The 19,810-nt window shown below is 38.3% G+C and overlaps 1 protein-coding gene across 3 annotated transcripts in view; it reads left to right on the plus strand.

Annotated features, from left to right (window-relative positions):
- The window catches only part of FGF14 (fibroblast growth factor 14), a gene marked incomplete at both ends in the record, with an annotated part of 405,860 nt that overhangs the window by 284,698 nt on the left and 101,352 nt on the right, over positions 1-19,810 (plus strand). For 2 of the 3 annotated variants that reach the window (XM_084262278.1, XM_084262279.1), the window contains one exon: positions 17,890-18,000. The exons of the other annotated variant lie outside the window; for it this stretch is intronic. In XM_084262278.1, the coding sequence (XP_084118404.1) occupies positions 17,890-18,000 (111 nt within the window). The remainder of the gene's footprint in view (positions 1-17,889; positions 18,001-19,810) is intronic. 3 annotated transcript variants of the gene reach the window in all.

Genomic DNA, 19,810 nt, shown 5'->3' on the forward strand with positions numbered 1-19,810 from the left:
AGGGTAGTTGTAGGGCAGTTGGAGAGCTGGAAGCTTGTTCTTGGTTGATGAGGTGAAGAGAGGATTACTGCAGAGCACAGGAGAATCTGTATTTCATCACCTGGTGTTGAATATTTGCTAGTCAGATAATCAAACCAAAAAGGATCACTTCAATGTTTTGGAAGCATTTTCTGCTAAGCAAAGGCATAGACTTCATTACCCCTTGAGGTTTTCTTTATGTATCTTCCTCCATCCACATCCTGACTTTGGATATCAGTTGGACTAGATGAATACCCTGGTATTACCTCTACACTGTGATAGGGAGCTAGATCTTTATGCAATCTCTTTGTTGCTGTTGAAGGATCTCATAAACTTGTTTCTTCTGCATACAACAGATATCAAATAGGACAGGGAATTAATTTCTCTTTTGGAACAATGGGGTTGATTGTCTCAAAAGCAGAGGGTCTGTTTCCTTTCACGTGTGTCTTTCAGGAAGTTTTAACTATTGCCATGTATTTCCTTAGAATTACAACTTTAGGTAATCATCGATTTTTTGGAGACAAAGAGAGTTCCTCAGCACATTTTTGCATTCTCCCTGGTAAAAATATTTTTCTGTTAAGGCCAGCTTTGAAAAAGTTCAGCCTTCAGAACAGCATTTCAAAGAGTTTTGAGACTGTCTGAATTCAGATTCAGATGACTTCCAAAATTTCTCAGAGAAGTTTCATTGCAATCAGCAATTTTGATTGTTTGCAATCAGCACCATTGATTATTTGTTGTTGCCATTTACCATTGAATCAGAATATTTTTCTGGGATATTTTGATTCCACTGAAGCTCCAGGGGAAAAAGAGGATATTTTTCAGCCAATGAATAGTGACCATGGATCTTCTGTAGACTCTTGGCACAAGATTCACTGGACTGAATACAAATTATTGCTATGTAGGCTCAAAAACTTAAGCAACTTACAGGTTCATGTTTTGGTTGTCATGCAGATCAAGAAAAATATTTATTTATAGGGTATAATTCATGGCATCCTGAAATAGATGGTTCCACTATCTGTGAAGGGAGCCTAGGAGGACTACATCAGATATATACTCTAGAAATCTTAATGACTATAGCCATAAATTCTACTCTAGAAGTAAGTTGCTTCTGTTTCCTGAGATGTTGCAGGGCAGGCTTGAGGAGAGCTGGGACCCACAGTAGTACTGTGGGTCCTAAAACCAAGCTCTCTGCTTATTGAAAGCCCAACAGACTCCAGTGTCTGGAGTGTCTGCAGACTTCCTGGTGGAGCTGTGAGCCTGAACCTTTGGGAGCCTTCCCTTGCCCTGCAGTGGCAGCTCAGCTTCACAGAGTCTCCACCTCTCAGCAGAGCTGAGTTCTTCTCACAGGGAGGTTAGATTCCTAAACAAGGAGTAGTGTTTTATAGTGGAATAATTAGATTGTGAAGCTAAATTTCCCCAGCCTGCAGTTGTCTCCTTTCTACTTGTATTGATCCAAAGAATTCTGATTATTTAATTTTAGCTCTTGACACTAACATTTGTCTTCTTTTAACATAACCAGAGTACAGAGATTTCTGTGGAAGAAACTGGAAGCCTTTGCTAATGTTTAATGAGGAGATTTTGAGAATATCATAGAATAATGGGTTGGAAGGGACCTTAAAAATCATCTGGTTCCAATCCCCCTGCCATGAGGAGAGACGCCTTCAGCTGCCCAAAGCCCCATCCAACCTGGCCTTCAACACTGCCAGGGAGGTGGCAGCCACAGCTTCTCTGGGCAGCCTGTGACAGTGTCTCACCACCCTCGTAGAGAACAAATTTCGTTTTACTATCTAATCTAAACCCACTCTCCTTCATTTTAAAGCCATTACTCCTTGTCCTATCAGTCCATGCCCTTCTAAACAGTCCTATCAGTCCATGCCCTTCTAAACAGCCCCTCTCCAGCTTTCCTGTGGGCCCTTGAGGTACTGGAAGGCTGCTATAAGGTTCTCCCAGTGCTTTCTCTTCAGACCAAAGAAGCCCAACTCTCTCAGCCTGTCTTCATAGGAGAGATGCCCCAGCACTCTGAACATCTTTGTGGCCCTATTCTCGACTCGCTCCAACAGGTCCATGTCTTTGTACTGGGGACCCCAAAGTTGGGCACAGTACTCCAAGCAGTGTCTCACGAGAGCAGAGTAGAGGGGCAGAATCACCTCACTCTACCTACTGGTTACATTGCTTTTGAATATTTTATATTTTTGTTGGTGTCCCAACACTATGTAAAGTAATCTTCATGCTAATTTCCAGTTTACTCAGCTTTAAATGTCTCAGGAGTTTAAGAAAAGTCTTAAAGCTATTTACAGTGTACAAGCACTGCTGTTAAAATACATTGCAACTTTTCGAAGGAGGTAATTCCACTGAGACATTATTAATTCTGAACAACACATACCCAGTAGTTAGCATGAATTGTCCAACATATAATTTTGCAGCAGATTATTTTGCTTGAAATTGTTTAGAAACTGTTGACAGGGGTTTCTGTTTTTCTTCCCCCTTCCAGTTGCATTCATCACTAGATGTTAAATTGCTGGGGAAAAATTTTATAAGCCATCATTCTGCTACATGGATAGAGGACTTACTAATAAGTGATGTCTATTTGCACTGACATCTATTTATTTTATTAACAGTGGCAAGCCTTTTTCCCTTGCCTTCATTTCCCCCAGTTTAAATTTCTCTATTAAAATCCTTCCATTTGCCTCAACAGTGTGATTAATACTGTCTCACACAAATAAGAACATTCAATTTAATGTAAAATTCAGTGTAGTAATTGGCCTCTGACTTGCTTGTAAATAGTGGTTTCCATCAATCCAGTTGTGTCTTTTCTGGTGATATCAAGTCCTTTAGTATAGTCTGGTAGGGGCATCTATGACCTGGACTAGGATGCAGGAGACCTTATTTTTATTGCCACTTTGGACAAACCATCCCTTCTCACTGTATTTCTGTTTTGCCTTCTGTAAAGTGAGGGTGATGCTGATCTCCTGTGTTTAGAAGGTGCCAGGAAATCTGCTGGCAGCAAGGTGTTAGTTTACTGAGACTTTCCAATATGAGGGCAATGCTCATCATCCTCCAGGAATGTGCCCCAGTGGTCTGTGCCAGCCCAGGCCTTTCCAAACTCCTCTCCTGACAGACCTCTAGGCTTTACCTACAGGGCCATCCTCACCTTCTTCACACTGCTCGAGTCCAAGTATAAAAGTATATTCATTAGAGTCTACAGAATGTTATAATCAACTGGACACCTACAAAATCCTGTAGATGTCACAGATTTTTTAAGCTAGATGTAATAGAAGCAGCCTGTCTTTACTTAGAACTTGAATAATAACTTCAGTTGCTAACTGTATGGCCTCGAAAACATTTATGTCAAAGTATTCAAAACTAGCCATGTTCTAAAAATAAAAAATGAATGTAGAATACAGAGGCAGTTTGTGATGCAGTTTTGGGCACAAATGAAAAGCCAACTTTAGTTTTCTTCACTTTAGAGCTGGACGTCTGGGGATTTCAGGAAGCAGCCAAGGAAATTCAGTAGAGGACACTGGTCCTCCCTGAGTACAGGACACTTTCCCAATGGGAAGAGTGCAGATTCTACTCTTAGGAGAATTTGAATCTGGTTGTAATACTCTGCTTCCTCAGTGTCTCTGTTTCCAAATAGGACATTGTATGATGAGATATTTATGTTTTGAGTCTTTTCACATATATCAAAACTGCTGGTAGGTGAAACCAGGAGCCACAAAATTGATCCCATTAGCTCAGGCAGAAAGGATTCATGTGCCTCTGCTTTAGATGGGGTATTTGGTAGAACAGGAATATTTTTAAATGCACTTTTATTTGCAAGCTTGTTGATTCTAAAATGTAGAACTCAAAGCAATGAGAGCCTTCACAGACATGTTAGTTTAACCATGTTGCTCTTTGTAGGGGAAAGGAATGAACCTGTAAGCAATCTGGAGTAATCCTTTTATTTTCAAATTGGCATTTCACAATCTTTAACTACTAACATTTTTCCAGTTTTGAAGCAAGTCTATTTCAATTGTTGTTGTCAGTCAATTTAATTTTAAAATTTAAAAAAAATAAGGTACTTATCTTTAAAATGAAATATTTACTCTTTGAATCAAGTATTTAGCTTGTTAGGAAATGAAGGGTTTAAACTCTAAATTATTAATGATTTTGTTTGGTTTTGGTGTTTGTTTTTTCATCTGCCATCAGTACACCATTGCTTGCTTCAGCCTAATAGAGAAGAATGGAAAGGTTTTGATCCATCATTTTTGCTTTTTATTTCAAGGATTATTTTTCTTTTATTCTGGTAAACTACAAAACAGTTTTATTTATCGCTGTTCTGAAAATGAAGGCCAGCCATCCTATTTCCAGGCAGTTGCTGGTGCTATGGAAACTCAGATGCAAGTCCTTTTTCAGTCGCAAACATCCTGGGTGACCCCATGGTTTCTTTATTCATGTCACCCTGTCTTCAGAACTGGGCAACCTGTGTGGGTTATGAAGAGCACAAGTCAGGGTGCTCATCTTAGAAACCTAAACTCATATGGTGGTGTTAGTTTCTGAGCCTTGTGTGCCAGTACTTCTTGGTCAGTTGCCACTAGTTCTCCATTTACTGTTGGAACAAGGAAGCATCCACTGAAGACCCTCTCTGTTGCTTTGATAATACAGTGGCAAGTTGCCATAGGTAAGGAATGGGCCAAAGTCTTCAGGCCTTGTAACACAAGCAAAGTTATTGCTCAGCTGCTTTCAAATGTCTTACACTTCCTTTGCCATGTAATTACATTCCTGAGAAACAGCTGAAGTGACACTTGGATAATAAAGTGGCACTGCCCACAACATAGGCACTGAAAAAGACAGCAGGTGAGTTTTGTGGCAGCGCATAGATGACAGTGCATTGGTCAGGATGATGAGAGCTTTTATCTTCTCCTTTCCCTTTCCTCTACCTTCTCTGATAAACCCACACTTTGCATAAATCTAAAAATAATTCATTAGAAAAATCAAGTGTTGCACAAATAGATGGGACAGTGATACAGATTTTTGTGAAGAACCTAATACAGCATAATCAAGGCCCACACATGCCCCTCCTCTGTGTGTAGAAAAGGGAGTTTGGCTTGTGTGTCAAAGATGAACAAGGTTCATGTCAGAGATTTCTGCTGTATTTGAGTGTAGAAATAGAGAACCATATTAAAGGCCTCTGAAAAATAATCAGGGATTTCCACTACAATGTGAGCTTGGTTGAAGAGGAAGTAGATTAATTTTGGCCAGCTTTCTGAATTAGTAATATCCTTTCTGGTATTCATCTGGTTTGTTTTCTGGATTTTATTGGAGGGGCAGGGTGGTGTAGCAGGGTGGGGTTTCTGGCAGCGCTTAGGAGCTGGACAGGCTTGAATTCACTTAGGAGCTGAACAGTCTCAAATTTATTTCTTGATAAAAATTAAACATGTTCAGTATTTCATGCTACACTATGTTGGTTTTGAAGTGTATGTAAATAGGCACTGGAGATGTTCATAGTGGAGATATCTGCACATCAGACAGCCCAAGTAAGAGTACATGAGGGTTAGATAATGAAGACAGGACAGGCAGCAATTGTTTTTACCCTCAGCTGAGTTGATGCAGGGATTCGAGGTTAGTGTGCCAGCCTGCCAACCAGCCTGTAGCCAAGGGGTGTCCGCCCAGCCTAGGCCAGCACTGCACAGCCAGCCCTGAGCTGCCAACCTTGTTTCCATCTTGGAAAACACAGGTCCTGGGTTGGGAAGCTGAAGTAAAATGAAAATTTCAGTCTATGGCTGTTGTTAGAAAACTACTGGAGTAAAATTTGCACCACTTGTTGCAGCTGCTTGGTGATATGGGCTGACAGTGGTTCTGTCACTGCAGCATCACCAGGCAGGCGCAAAAGCTGCTGTGGAAATCCTGGGGACAAATTTCCTGCTTTTCAATCTCAAATCTTTCATGTTTAAATAACATTTAAGTTGTCGGTATAATAAATGTGCAGGAAATGTAAGAAATGTAAAGGTAATTTAATATTAATACCCAGAAAAGGTTGTAATTTGTTCTTTAAGAGGATACCTGTTGGCTCTTCTGAGTGCTGGCTCACATGTTAGTGCCTCGGTCTTCACTGGAGCTAACAAACCACTCATTTAGCATCCTCACACATGTAATCTGGCATCTGTAATAAATTAAGAAAGGATGCCAGACTTGACAAGGAGTGATGCTGGTGTAACTGGTTTTGACAAATAGGCAGTGAAGGGAGAAGCCATCATTATGAAAATATTGTGGCTCAGCGGACTCAATAAATATGTTTTGGGGTTTTTTGTTTTGTTTTTTCTTTTTTTTTTGCCAGTTTTGTATTACACATCTTGTGAGAAAGTACACATTCAGAACTGCTGTGGATCTTCTGTCTGAGTCACTGCTCTGCAAAATGCAAGTGATGGCTGATGAAGCTGCTGGTGATTTTGGCTCAATGTGCTGATAGACTTCTGTGTATACATCCAGAAATTATAGACTGTGTATTGTTTTCTGTTAGCTATGAGGAGGAGTTTGTATCTTTTAAGTGCATAGTTAGCCCAAAGGGAATCTGAGTGCTTCAGTAAATTTGTGAAGAAGGATATATGTGACTGATGGCATATTTATTTATTTGTTTAAGTTTACAAAAGCATTTTGTTATTAATGTAAGTTGTGATTGGGCAGCTGGGTGGAGGGCTGTCTTCATATGCCCTCTTGACTGCTCAGCACTGCCGGAGATGCACAGCTGGGAAAAGATGCTGGACTGAAGAGTAGAGCGGGTAGGGATTGAAAGACAAGATGTGAAAAACAGAGCAAAGAAGACCTGTCACCTGAACAGGTTAAAAAAAGAACAGGTGGTAGATGCCTAGCCAGTTCTCCATGGTGAGAAAGCTGGACTGGTGTAAAGCAGAATAAAATACACAATAAAAGACAGATCATGAAGTCACTGCAAAAATGGACTAGACAGGATGGGAGCTTTCTTGTAAAACTTACATTTCTTTTTATTTCACTTTAAAGTTATATATTTTAAAGATATTTGTTCTAGTTTGTGTTCTAATAAAATTTAGATTTAGATCCTGAAAGTCCTTTCAGTGTTTTTGAAGTATTTTGGGGCAGAGCATGAAACAGCTTTGAGATCCTCCAAAACCTAGCAGACTTTTGCGATCTTGTGAGGCTTTATAGAATGGTTTCAGGTTTTTGTAGGTGAACAGTAGGTTTAGTTCATGATTCCAGTGAGAGGCTGGGGTAGTCTTTGCTGAATGTGTCTCTGAATGTGTCCGAATTGGAAGATTTACTCCTTACTAATGAATAATTGAGCTGACCTGAGCTGTTTCTTCTCATTTTCTGCTTATAGATACTGCAAGTATAGTTCTGCTTAGTAGCTAAATATCTGGACTAAATAGCCTTTGATTGCACAAATGGTTTGGTTTGGGTATTTTGTGTTTGGGGTTTTTTTCCCTCTAGGATTATTAGGTGTCTTAAAAGGAGTCTGCCACTTAAAGACATTTTTTTTCTTACTTGAGTCAGTCTCCCAGCAGGAGCTGCTCCAGAAAAGCAAGTCTATTGGTGCTGAAGTCTCTCTACTCAAGAACCCTCCTTTGTTGACAACCTGTCAGTTGTCAGTGAGCTGTCCTGTATGTCAGTGTCAAAATCTACTGATTTCCGTAATATCCATCCTTGTGGTCATGTAACTTCATAAGCGTTTGGTTGCTTTCTGTGTATTCCAAGTTTTCTTGGATAGCAGAGATGGAGATGAGACAAAAAAATCCTTCAAGATGCGGCCCAGCTAATCTCAAAACATGGCAGCACCTCCAGTGAGGAGGCATGGATGGTAGAAGAAATGAGTCTGTAATTCTGAATTACAAATAGTACAGACTGTGCTCTTCAAGTACAAGAGATTATTTTCTTGTTGCACTGGCTGAAGACCAGTTTTCTTAAGATTTCTGAATTGTATTTAGTACTGCAGATTATGAGGCCTTGCAGTCTGTAGGCTGGACAGGATGCTCTTCTTTCTCCTAGGGAGGATTTGGGGAAAATGTGGTCTCAGAAGACCAAAGCATTCATGTACTGCTGCTCTTTCTGTCTCTCCCTGCATTCTCACAATTTATATATACAAGTGCTTGTGTGTACGGTAGAATAAAGTATAGGAAAATGTCTGCTATTTCTTCAGCAGGTCCCCAGTTAAATAACATTCCAGAGTAACACTTGGCTGCACTGCAAAAATGAAAGAACAACTGAAATATTTAGTATGACTTGCTATTTTCTTGTTCAAGTAGTTCTTAATAATCTGCTTCCTATAACTCATGACATTTCTTGGGTATAGCATTTGTTAAAAAAAAAGTCAGCAGATCCTCAATTATACTTTTATGGTGATATTGCCTTGCTTTCATTTCTGTTGCTGTTAGAGATTTTGGAGATGAAACTGAAAATAGCAAGCCTTTGTGAAAGAGCAGTGGAATGTTCAAAAAATGTTAAATAATTATTATTGGCACTGTATGTATAATGATATTAAAAAATCTTTTGTAGAGCATTGCCAGTGCATTCATGCTTTCCTACACAAATAAATATTTTTTCTAAATAAATAAGGTACTTTATTCATATTAACAGCACAAATTTCAGCTTGTCTGATGGGACCTCTGTAATCTTGCTTTATACAGAAATGATAAAGATTGTTCCTAACTAATAACAAATATGGAAAAAAACCCCATTTATTTCCCTTTCACAAAGGGATTATCCATTTCTCAATCAATTTTCCTGTCATCCTGGCCACATATCTTTGGAGTCCTGTGTCTCCAGTAGTATTACTTGTTCATGATGAGGACTGAAATGTAATTTGTGTTTAACGGTTCTCATTTTGCTGGGGTTTTATGTCTTTGTAAACAAATCTGTTCAGACAGTGTTGGTGAATGATGTGGCTTGACAGTAAGGATTTAAGTTAAAACATAAAAATTAAATGATAATGCATAGAAATACATAATACTCAACTAAGGAAACTACCTTTCACTTTTTTGAATGTTAGAAGTCAGTTTATTGATCTGTGTTTTTCAATAGTAAGGACTTTCTGATAAGAAAACAAGCAACCCCTGTGATATATACACCATAGAACACTAAATTAAAATTTAATTAATGTATCAGAAACAGAATGGTTTGAGTTGGAAGAGACCTCAAAGTTCCAACCACCGGCCATGGGCAGGGACACGCTCCACCGGACCTGGTTGCCCAAAGCCCCATCCAACCTGGCCTTGAACACTGCCATGGAGGGGGCAGCCACAGCTTCTCTGGGCAACCTGTGCCAGTGCCCTTGCAATGAAGAATTTTTTTCCTTATATCTAATCTAAACCTACCCTTACATCTAATCTAAACAGACCGTGCTTCAGCTTAAGGCCATTACCCTGTGTCCTATCACTCTATGCCCTTGTAAACAGCTGTTCTCCATCTTTCCCGTAGCTCCTTCAGGTACTGAAAGGCCACTATAAGGTCCCTCTGGAGCCTTCTCTTCTCTAGGCTGAACAAGCCTAAGTCTCTCAGCCTGTCTTCACAGGAGAGGTGCTCCAGCCTCTGAGGTGCTGATCCTGCAGAGGATCACTCTGAGGTGGGTTTTTATGTATTCTGGCAAGAGTATAATGAAGTTAACAAGTTAAGGACCACTGCCACTCAATATTATGGAAGCTTCCTGTATGTAACAATAGAAAATGGCATATGGTTTAGGATTTAATACTTAGCATTGCAAATTATCCTGCTATTCTGTCACCATTGAGTATTACCATGATAGCTTCAAGTACTTTCAAAACAGATTGTTTAGGTGCTTTCCAAATTTAATTCTAAATCCGTTTCTGAAAGAAATGGAAGCTGACAAAGTATTTGTACAGACTACAAGGAGATTGTAAAAAATAAATGTTGTGTTTAAACATTTAGTTGTAAAACCATGAATTATCTAGGAAAGGGAGAACCAAATTGATTCCTTGGTAAGTTAGGTGTTATGTGAAATATATCATATTGTTAGATTTGGAAAGGTTATCTATGTCCATCCTCTTGAGCTTTCAGTGTTCAGTGACATCTTCAGAGAGATCCCATTCTTAAAACCCATCTATTTACTGAATCAGAGGTTAATGCATTAGTCAAATTTTATACATAAGTTACATGGTAACAGAATCTGTCACATTGTGGTACCTTGGTATTTTTTTGAATTTGACTAAAATAAAGATTGGTCTGTCACAGTATTGCAAAAATGACGACACAGAAATTACTTAACTGTGACATCTTTTGCTTACTGCTTTTTTTTTTTTAAACAGAAATGTTAAGCAATATTTTGTATGTTGTTAATATTTTACTGTAAGAATTCAGAAGCTAGAAAATGCCAGGTAGAACTAAGATGTTCAGATATAGGACAGAGTCCTGAACAAAGTAGTAGAAAATTATTTTATATGTCAGGAACTTCAGCAAGACAGGGTATATTTAGGCCTATGTAAAATTAAAAGAACAAATAAAAATTGTAATAGCAAAACTGCTCTAACATTGAACTTTAGACAAATTTTAGCATTTCAAAATAAACTTTGAGAAAGTCAATATAGTTGCAAAGGTGATTTTTTGTGTCAGTGGAAAATGATGCTTGTCAGATTGCAAATGCACTAAACTGTCACTAGTACTGTCTGAGGAAGCCTGGAAGTAGAGGCCAGCGACTTTTCAGTATTCCTGTGTCTAACATCAGCTATTTTAGATAGTGAGAAATTAGACATTGCTGAATATTAGCATATTAGAAGGAACATGGGTCAACAGTGAAAGGCGGTATTTAGGGAGAAATCTCCCAAAATATCCATATGTTGCAAGATCAGAAACTTCAGAGATTTACAGTATAGTCCAGTAGGAAAAGAAATGCAAACTATTACATGAAGTTACTAAAATGAAACTACCATACCTGTGCAAAATTGTGGTTTGGGAACAATGTGTTTTCTGTTTTCTTAACAACATAAACCTCTTCCTTTTCCAAAAATAGTATGGCTGGTAAAGGAGACTGTTAACAATTATGCTGTAGACAAGTCTATTAAATCCAATCACCTTGTGAATCTGAACAGATACAAATTATCCCAGCTAGAAGCCAAGTTGCTGTAATTCTATTGACGATCAAATTTGTTCAAGTAAAGCCACGTAGCGAGAAGCACATCTCATGCAGCTTGAAATGCATTGTCAAGACAAAACCATCAGTGCACACAAATGGAAGGGAGCACATTTTGCAGTTAACATAAAAACATTTGGGATACAAAGGCAAGGATGCCAGCACAAAGGGCACGATGCTGTGCTTTCAAGAAATGCAGCCATTCTGCAGAACTCTGACCCGCTTTCAGAGTTTACCGAGAAATTTCATCCACTCTATGGAAGTGCCAATGACAATGACAGTGCAGGAACGTAGGAGGACTCTCTTGTCTCTCTTCAATGTGATCTCAGAGTGGGGTTCTGCGGGAGACGAGCTTGTGATGTGAGGCATGAACGGACAAAAAGTAGAGTTAAAAATAAACACTGAAGTTGAGTGCTCTGTAATCATTGTAAGGACAGAAAAATAAGTGAGCACAGAGAAATAGGCTCACAAAGCAACTGCGTTTGAGAATAAGTACTATTATTACTTATGGGAACAGGGAATAATGGAAGCTATTGCTTTTCTGAGTTAACATTTTATCTTTTTTTTCACCTCTGTCCTGAATAGAGTAAAACTTTATTTCAAAAATATTTTTCTTTCAAGGTCTTAATTACATGTTTTCTGGTCAGCATTATGAGATATTGAAAACATTATTAAAATCAGAGAGCGTATGGCATGGTTGGAGCAATGGCTTCAAGTTGGAGCACAGGAAGTTCTGCACCAATACGCAGAAGAACTTTTACACAGTGAGGGTGACAGAGCCCTGGCACAGGCTGTCCAGGGGGGTGTGGAATCTCCTTCTCTGGAGATATTCAAGACCCGTCTGGATGCCTCCCTGTGTGACCTGTCCTAGGGAGCCTGCTTTGGCAGGGGGGTTGGACTTGATGATCTCTTGAGGTCCCTTCCAATTCCTATGATTCTGTGATATTATATTGCTTCCTGTTAACAATGGGGGGAAGTAAACAAAACTTTGAAACACTGATACAGAAGGTGACAGGACAGTCAAAATAATAAAGAAGTTAGGAGCGCATAAAGCTGTTGATTGTAAGACCTGTATCATAAGAACAGCTGAAGAGTTTAACAATGAAGGAACGTTATGGTTTTAGATGCCTATTTAGGATTTTATCACCTTTAAATGAAGTACAGAATTCTGCATTTTTAATTCCCCTTTGGCTATGTACTTTATTTAGGAAGCTTGTTTTTGTGACTGTGTAACATGCAACTTTTATGTACTGGAATGATCAGTCAATACTTGCCAGAAACAAGGCAAAAGCAGTGTAATGCTATCATCTGTACTGACTGCACTTGTTAGGGTACTGTTGCAATTGCACATAAACAATATGCTTGAGAAGAAAACAACTGAAAACTGGGAAAAGCATAAGAGCAGGAACTGAAATACTTGAGAATCCAAAAGCAAATGTCATCTTTCACAGGATGTGGTCCCTCCTTCTGGATCCAAATTGCCTAGTGGAAAATTTTTCTGAAAAACTTAGTAATGACACAGTTTAAAGTTTTGAAGTATGCAGATAATCATCTGAGGCATCAGTGGGTTTGTTTGCTGAAGTCAGTTGAAGGGGCACCTTGAGCTGTGGTCTGTTGGATGGGCTCTATCCCTACATGTGGTGGGTAGTTAATGATACAAAGTAGAGTGGCTTCACCAAGAGAGACTGTAAGAATCCTAGCTCAAAACTCCACATAATACTACTGACAGGGTAGTAATAGTATAAGTCAGGAAAAATGACCTTTTATATGACCTAGGCCTTAGGAACTAACTGGGAGATGGGTCTGGGGTGGATGAGACTGGATGAGACACTGCTTTGGGTGTGTACATTGCTCCCAACTTCACAAGATATCTGGCGGTTGCAGCTTTTGGGGGTTTGTTTTTTGGGTTTTTGAGGGTTTTTTAAGTCCTAATGCAGATTATATATGCTCTTCGTATTTCAAATGAGGTTTAACAGATGAGGGAGAAGATTCTTAACGGATGCTCATCATAACATCAGAGCGTAAGAAAGGCAAGTCAAGTCACACTGACTCTTGGAGCATCAGAATTCTTAATAAAAAAAGATGCCTGATTTATTCTGGACCAGCATGATTGGCATTTTTAGCACTGAAATATTCAAAAGCGAAAACTGCAGGAGGGAAATGCAAAGGAAAAAGGACAAGTAAAACGTGAAGGACCTGAAGCTACCAGTTTTTAATATGAGCTTGATGCTATGCTATCTGAGCAGGCTGTACCTCTAAATACTGGCTTTCATTTGACTCGCTGAGCAACTCCTATTGTGACAGATTGGTAATTGACTGGGTAGTGCAGTTTATTCTTCCTAAGACTTTGACTTGATACAAGCCTAACCCACCATTAAGCATTTGCTTGCCAGCTCAAACAGGCTTTCATTTACTACCTTTACTCAAAAGGGAGTAAGTAAATAACAACAGGCAAAAAAGCCATCCTCTGGTAAAAATTAAAACCCCACTGGATGCTAAGGGATTTTACTTTTTGCAGTCATTTTTGCCATTGTTCTTTTAGGATTGTGAATTAATCTATATCTGCACAGTAAGGTAAAAGCCTTAACACCCATAATTAATGAGCTTGTCCCCTTGTTTATTTTAAATCCGTAACATTTCTAAAGAGATCTACCCTGGAACCCTGTGAGGATGCTAAAACCATTCTATTTCTGAAGATATTTTTAAATCAAAACAGGAAGTGTCATAATTGTTCTAAAACAAGAGCTGCACCCAGGTTATCACAGATTAATACCAAAACTGGTTTTGTAGCCACTGTTCAAAGGAGAAGATATCTTAATTAAACTCTGCCTTTGTTGAGGACATCAGAAAAGCTGCTTGACAGAGTGTGCATGCTAACTGCATTCATGCATCCTGCCATTGCCACTAACAAAGGGAAGAGAGCAACAAAAGCAGGCTGCAAGAGGCTGCTGTCACGCAAGTTGCTGTGGAAAAGAGGCGTGAGAAGCTGTTGCTTTGTCCATTCGATACAACGTCTTTGAATTTTTATCTACAAGTTGTAATAACTGAAAGTCAGAATAATTCTTTCCATGGTGGGGCATTGCAGACTAGCCACGCTGAATTATTCAGCATCAGAAGTCGAGGCACAAAATAAGATCAATAAAAGTCATTAGGAGATGCTGAACTGTCCTTTGATTTTGATCCGTGGTGAAGTTTGCTGGTTAGGCTTTTTTTTTCCCAGAAGTCAAGGTGCTTAAAATTGAATAGAAAATGTATTTTTCACATAATCACCTGGCTGTGGTGTCTAGGACTTTAAGAGAACTAGCAGCAAAAAAAAATCTATAATGAATCATGAGAGCAGGGAACTCATTGGTGAGGTGCTTTACTCTCATTCTGTTTGTATGTGTTTTATTATTTTGCCTTCCTGTTCCCTTTCTCTTCCATGGGGTAAGAAGGCAGCATGCCTGGGGTGTAAATGGTAAGGCTAAGAGCTGGTCAGACTACTTGTATCACTGCAGTGGGAGTGGAAAAATGTAATGTAGCCAGTGCGCCCACAGACAGGCAGGATCAGTCTTCTGCTGGCGTTTTGGGGCATTGCTGGTCACTCCAGCTTTCTAGGAGACAGGGGGGAAAAAAAGGAAAAAATAAAAAGAAAAAGGCGTGGTCAAGAAGGATTTTGGAAACTCGTTTCTAAAGCATCTGAAGCTGAGGCTGTTCCTGTAACATTATTAAGTGACAACGGGTAGATAAAGTGCTACAGAAGCACAGGGACTAGGAAATTTCTCTTCTCTCTCTGCCTGCTGCCCAGGTGTCTCAAAAAGGACCTGGAAGTCATTTATCTTTCTGCAAGGAGAAGAGATAAATACCTTGCCTGACAGGACTGTGTGCTTCATCTTGGAGATCTTTACCTTGAGGCTGTAGAGAGTAGTCTTTTTGACTATAGCTTGTTATGACTTGTTTTGAGATTAATGAATCATTTCGTACAACTCTATCACTAAATCTGAGTTGCTTGTTGGCTAAGATGAAAGAAATTCTATGTTGCATTGTCCAGTTCCCCCAGACTTTTGAGCACTGTTTAGTTTTAGTTGTTGTTATATTTAGTTGTTATTTATTTTGATTTGTACATCTGAATTGAAATATATAGGAAATAAATATCGTGATCAAGAACTAGTACAAAAATGCATGATTAAATTACTTGGGAGGAATAAAAGTTTTAATCTTGCTAAGGACAGATAAATTAAGGTAGAAAAGATGTTCTTAGGAGGCTGGGTAAAAAAGGGTTCTAAGAATCCACAGGAAAATAGTAAAAAGGAAGTTTCAGTTGCTACATTTCATGGGAAAAAATACCTTTTTTCCCTCCCACACCATTTATTAGTATACAGAACTGTACTTTGCACAATGGAAATATTAATTAACATCTCATTATTAGTAGTAAATTCCAGGTTTCAATGAAACACTGAAGTCAAAGGCTCATGTTTTGGGACAATTTTGTTCAGTTCTCTTACAAATGAAACTATTAAAATCATAGATGAGTGAGATAAAGCACATGACTAGGATCCACTGGTCTCATGCTACAACAGTTATTATTTTCCTATGTTTGGACTTGAGTAAACAATTAAATGGGGGATTCATACTCTGTCACATCACACCTAGCCTGAAATGCCAGCTGAAATGCACAGCTATCCACCAAGTTGTTTTCATTCAGATGTCACTTTGGATAGCTGGTAAAGCAGAATTAACTACAAATTACGCTTTCAGTGAAAATATAGACAAATGATTGTGCAATCTCCAGTTTGAAACTAGATTTTATTTGAGAACTTAGAAAGAATGGGTATAAAGAGTGACTCTGAAAGTCGCTTTGAAGTATGTCATGAAGCAGTAGGTGGAAACGGTGATAGTGAGCTAGAAGTGATGATAAAGTGATGATAGAGTCATGCATTCGTGATTCTTTGGGTGTTTAAACTGTTTTCAAAATACTTTCAAATTTCCTATAAATACTTTTTTAAGCTTTAGTTTTAATATTTTTTATATCTATTCTCCTTTAGTCTTTATGGATGCCATTTCAATATGTGTGTTCAGTTTGGAAGTGCATGCTGAAAGCATGCATTGACAGGAATAGTGCCTGCGTAAGAGGAACTCTTCATTTTTAAAGTACAAAACTATTTTGGAGTCATCTAATAAAGTTGATTGAGACAGTCCATTAAAAGAAAACATATTTTATTGTTTATAATTATAAAATTATTTCTTTCTGAATATTCTTACATAAAGACAGAGCAACCTTTACTCATGTAAAAATTAATGGAAAGCAAAATTTGTAGTTGAAAAAATAGAAGTTGTAATGTGCTTATGTGTTGATCATCAAATGTTTATGTTAGTTATTTCCATGTCTCAAAAGTCTTAACAGGGTTGATATTTATAGTAGCAGTTTCTATTATATTTGTAGTTTAATGTTATATTTTTAGTCTAGATGGGTTTATTGTTCAATATGACTTCAGATATTATAGAAAAATGTACCATTTTCATTCTCCTTTCATGGAACTGATCCTCTGTAGAAAACTTCAGAGCATTCCACTCAGGCAGTTTTGTTTATTAGTGTTTATTTTCACCTTCCCTTAGGATGCTGTAAGTAACCCAGCATGATTGATTGTGAGAGCAATTATACACAAATTCAAGATGGATTTTATATTCTGGCCACGGGGTTGCATGGAAATAATTTCTGTCTCCTTCAGAAGCTCACGTGTTCATTTTATTACATATGTGTCTCAAAGTCTATATGGTTTTAGTTCATTATTATGATGATAAGCATGATATGACATATATACTTTTAATGCCAAGGTCCCCACAAGTTTATATACTGACTGCCTGGACTTGGGACTAAAAAATTTATGTTTAACAACATTGATGGCACTGTCACACAGAGGTAGTGCTGCTGATTTTTTTAAGATGTGATGTCCTTTTCCTCAGCATTGAACCAGCAGCTTAATTTGTGATTTGGTAAGGCACCATCCTTGAGATGAATTATAAAATTGTGGCTTGACAGCTCCTGTCCAATTCTTGACAACTTTCGAAAATGCAGAGTATTAAACAGGGTGGCTGAACAGTTCAGCTACCTGTTTCCCGCATACTTTTAGCTTACTAAGGGTTTTTTTCAGGTTGTTTCCTCTGCTGAAGGAGGATTATGTCTTACCCTGACTATGGGTGTTATTCCCTGGGGGGTGGGTGAGGGCAAGTGAATTGCATCTGATTCTAGATTGGTAAAATGTTTTGGGAACTCTTCAGATGGGACTTTTACAAAATATTACATCAGATGAGTTTATGACTTATGGTACAGAGTGAAAGGAGGCAGATCTTTTATGCAAGTGCCCTTAAAACGTAAATGAAGTGCAGTAATTTGCTAACATACATGAAATGTCTAGGGTTTTTTTAATGTTTTGGTAGTTTCTGTGAGGTTCTACACTGTTGCTGATGTATACAATTTTTTGCAGGGCTTAATCTAGTTTAAGTCTTCTGACTGTGGGTGTATGGAGCATTCATTTTTTGTTTTACCTCTTCTTGCCTTTTGCTTTTGTGTTTTACAACTGTTAACTATAATGAAGGATGTTGGAGTACAGGACATGCAACTGGCCTAACAATACTTTGCGGCGATATTTTCCTCCATCTCCACCAGGACCCACCCTGTTGTAGTGCTTACTTTTAAGAAGGCAATGCTGCTTCACCAACCTTCTTCCTACAGTGAGAGAAGTAGGGATAACTCTTGGAAAAAGTTTTGAGGCTAGTGACAAAATATGTTTGTCTTTCAGATCCCCAGCTCAAGGGTATAGTGACCAGGTTATATTGCAGGCAAGGCTACTACTTGCAAATGCACCCCGATGGAAGTCTCGATGGAACCAAGGATGACAGCAGTAATTCTAGTAAGTGACTGCCCCAGGGGGATGTCTTAATCGCACACGCAGATTGCATCGCTCGAGTGTGTACGCGCAGACACGGTGTTAATGCCTTTGGAGGGTTTCTGAATGTGTTTTGTCCAAAGGAAGAGGGTTCTGTCCATTCGAAGTCTAATGACCGCTCGCATGGCTCCTGCCTAATGTGTTCCCTCCGAAGGGGACGGCTTAAGTGCCGCTGGGCCTCGGGGGTGAGATATTTAGGCCAATGGTTGTCTTCTAGTAATTTTGTAAAACTGGTAAAAATCAAAAAAATATTTTTTATAAAACACTATGTATTTAATACAATTTTTAAATCTTCAAATAAATAACCAAAAAAAAAAAAAGAAAAAAGAAATAGAACCCAAAATTACATGAAAAATCTGATCAATTAGGCTCTGATTCAGCAAACAAGTGTACATCCGTCAGTCATGCCTAAGACATGCTGAAGTACCTTGCTGAATTGGGGCTAAAGATCCTACAGTCCCTATGCCAGCAAGAATTCCAGTGATGTTAATAGAATTTCTGCCAGTGTAGGGACTGTGACAGTGGCAGTTTTCAAAAATACTCCAAACAAAATGGTCTTGAAAGCCCATGTGGGTCACTGCCTTGGTACTCTTTTCCTATGATACTGCCACATATTTTAATTCAATGGACATATGTACATTTGATAACCTCAGCTGTAAATGATAATTAAGCAAACCAATTCTTACACTACAAACAGTTGATTTTTAATTTTCTGTTTAGCAGAGAGCATTTGTATTTTGCTTATAAAAATGATAAATTACTTATTTTAAGTATCATTTCTGTTTGATCTTGAGGTCTGTTTAAAGCATTTTTAATACAAAAGATTTGTCATCTTATTATGCATATATAAATAAGCCTTTAGTTTCCTCAAAAATGTTGGAATTAGGCTACAGAAATTAGGGGCTTTGAGGTTTCTGCTTTACTTTGGTTAGGTCCCTGTTTTATCTGTTAATGCACGGCTGTTATTTTCAACACATTTCATCAACAGATAGCATGGTCATTGTTTATGGCTCTATTTTTTTTTATATAATTGAGAAAAATAGTTGATTAATTCATTTTGATGTCTGTTTCTCTGCTTGTTTTCCAAGTCGTGTGCCCCCATCCCCCGTTCCTTGCTTCTTCCTTCAGTGTGTCCATCTCTCATTCACACTTCTGTACTGGAGTAGATACTAAGACCTTGTACAGACAAAATCATCATTGCTTTTTTATGAAAGGTTTACTTATATGAGGTCCAAGAAATGTGTGAGCGTGTATCTCTCCCTCTCCTTGTCTCTCTGTCCATCGCTCCCTTATTTTCAGATATTCAGCTTCAGTGGGGAGGTGTGTATGACTGCAATCATTTTGAAATGTTTTAACGTCATTTCTGTTTTGTTTGGGTTTTTTTTCTAAGCACCCTATGGATTTTGAATCTTTGCAAACTAGACCATAGTGCCTTACTTTCCTCTTCTCACTGTTGTCAGATTTACAAATCTTTTTTTTTCTTTGTTTCTCTTCCTTGCTATGTCATTTTCCCTTTCTCTCCCCTCTTCCCCGCCTTTATGGATTTCCATCTCTCTGCCCATGTCTCTTATTCATGTTCTTCCAAAATGCACGATGAATATTCTTTAATGCAAATATTCTGAAGTACAGAATTCAATCAAAGAACAGATACAAGTATTGTGTAGTTTGGATAAATACTGTTAGACAGTGATTTACTTCAACATCATTTCTAGGCTACAATATTTTTTTTCCATAGAGGGATTTTGATTTTTTTCCATTTTTAACTGCTGTGATT

Source organism: Gallinula chloropus (assembly GCF_964237585.1).
Source record: "Gallinula chloropus genome assembly, chromosome: 1".
Lineage (NCBI taxonomy): Eukaryota > Metazoa > Chordata > Aves > Gruiformes > Rallidae > Gallinula > Gallinula chloropus.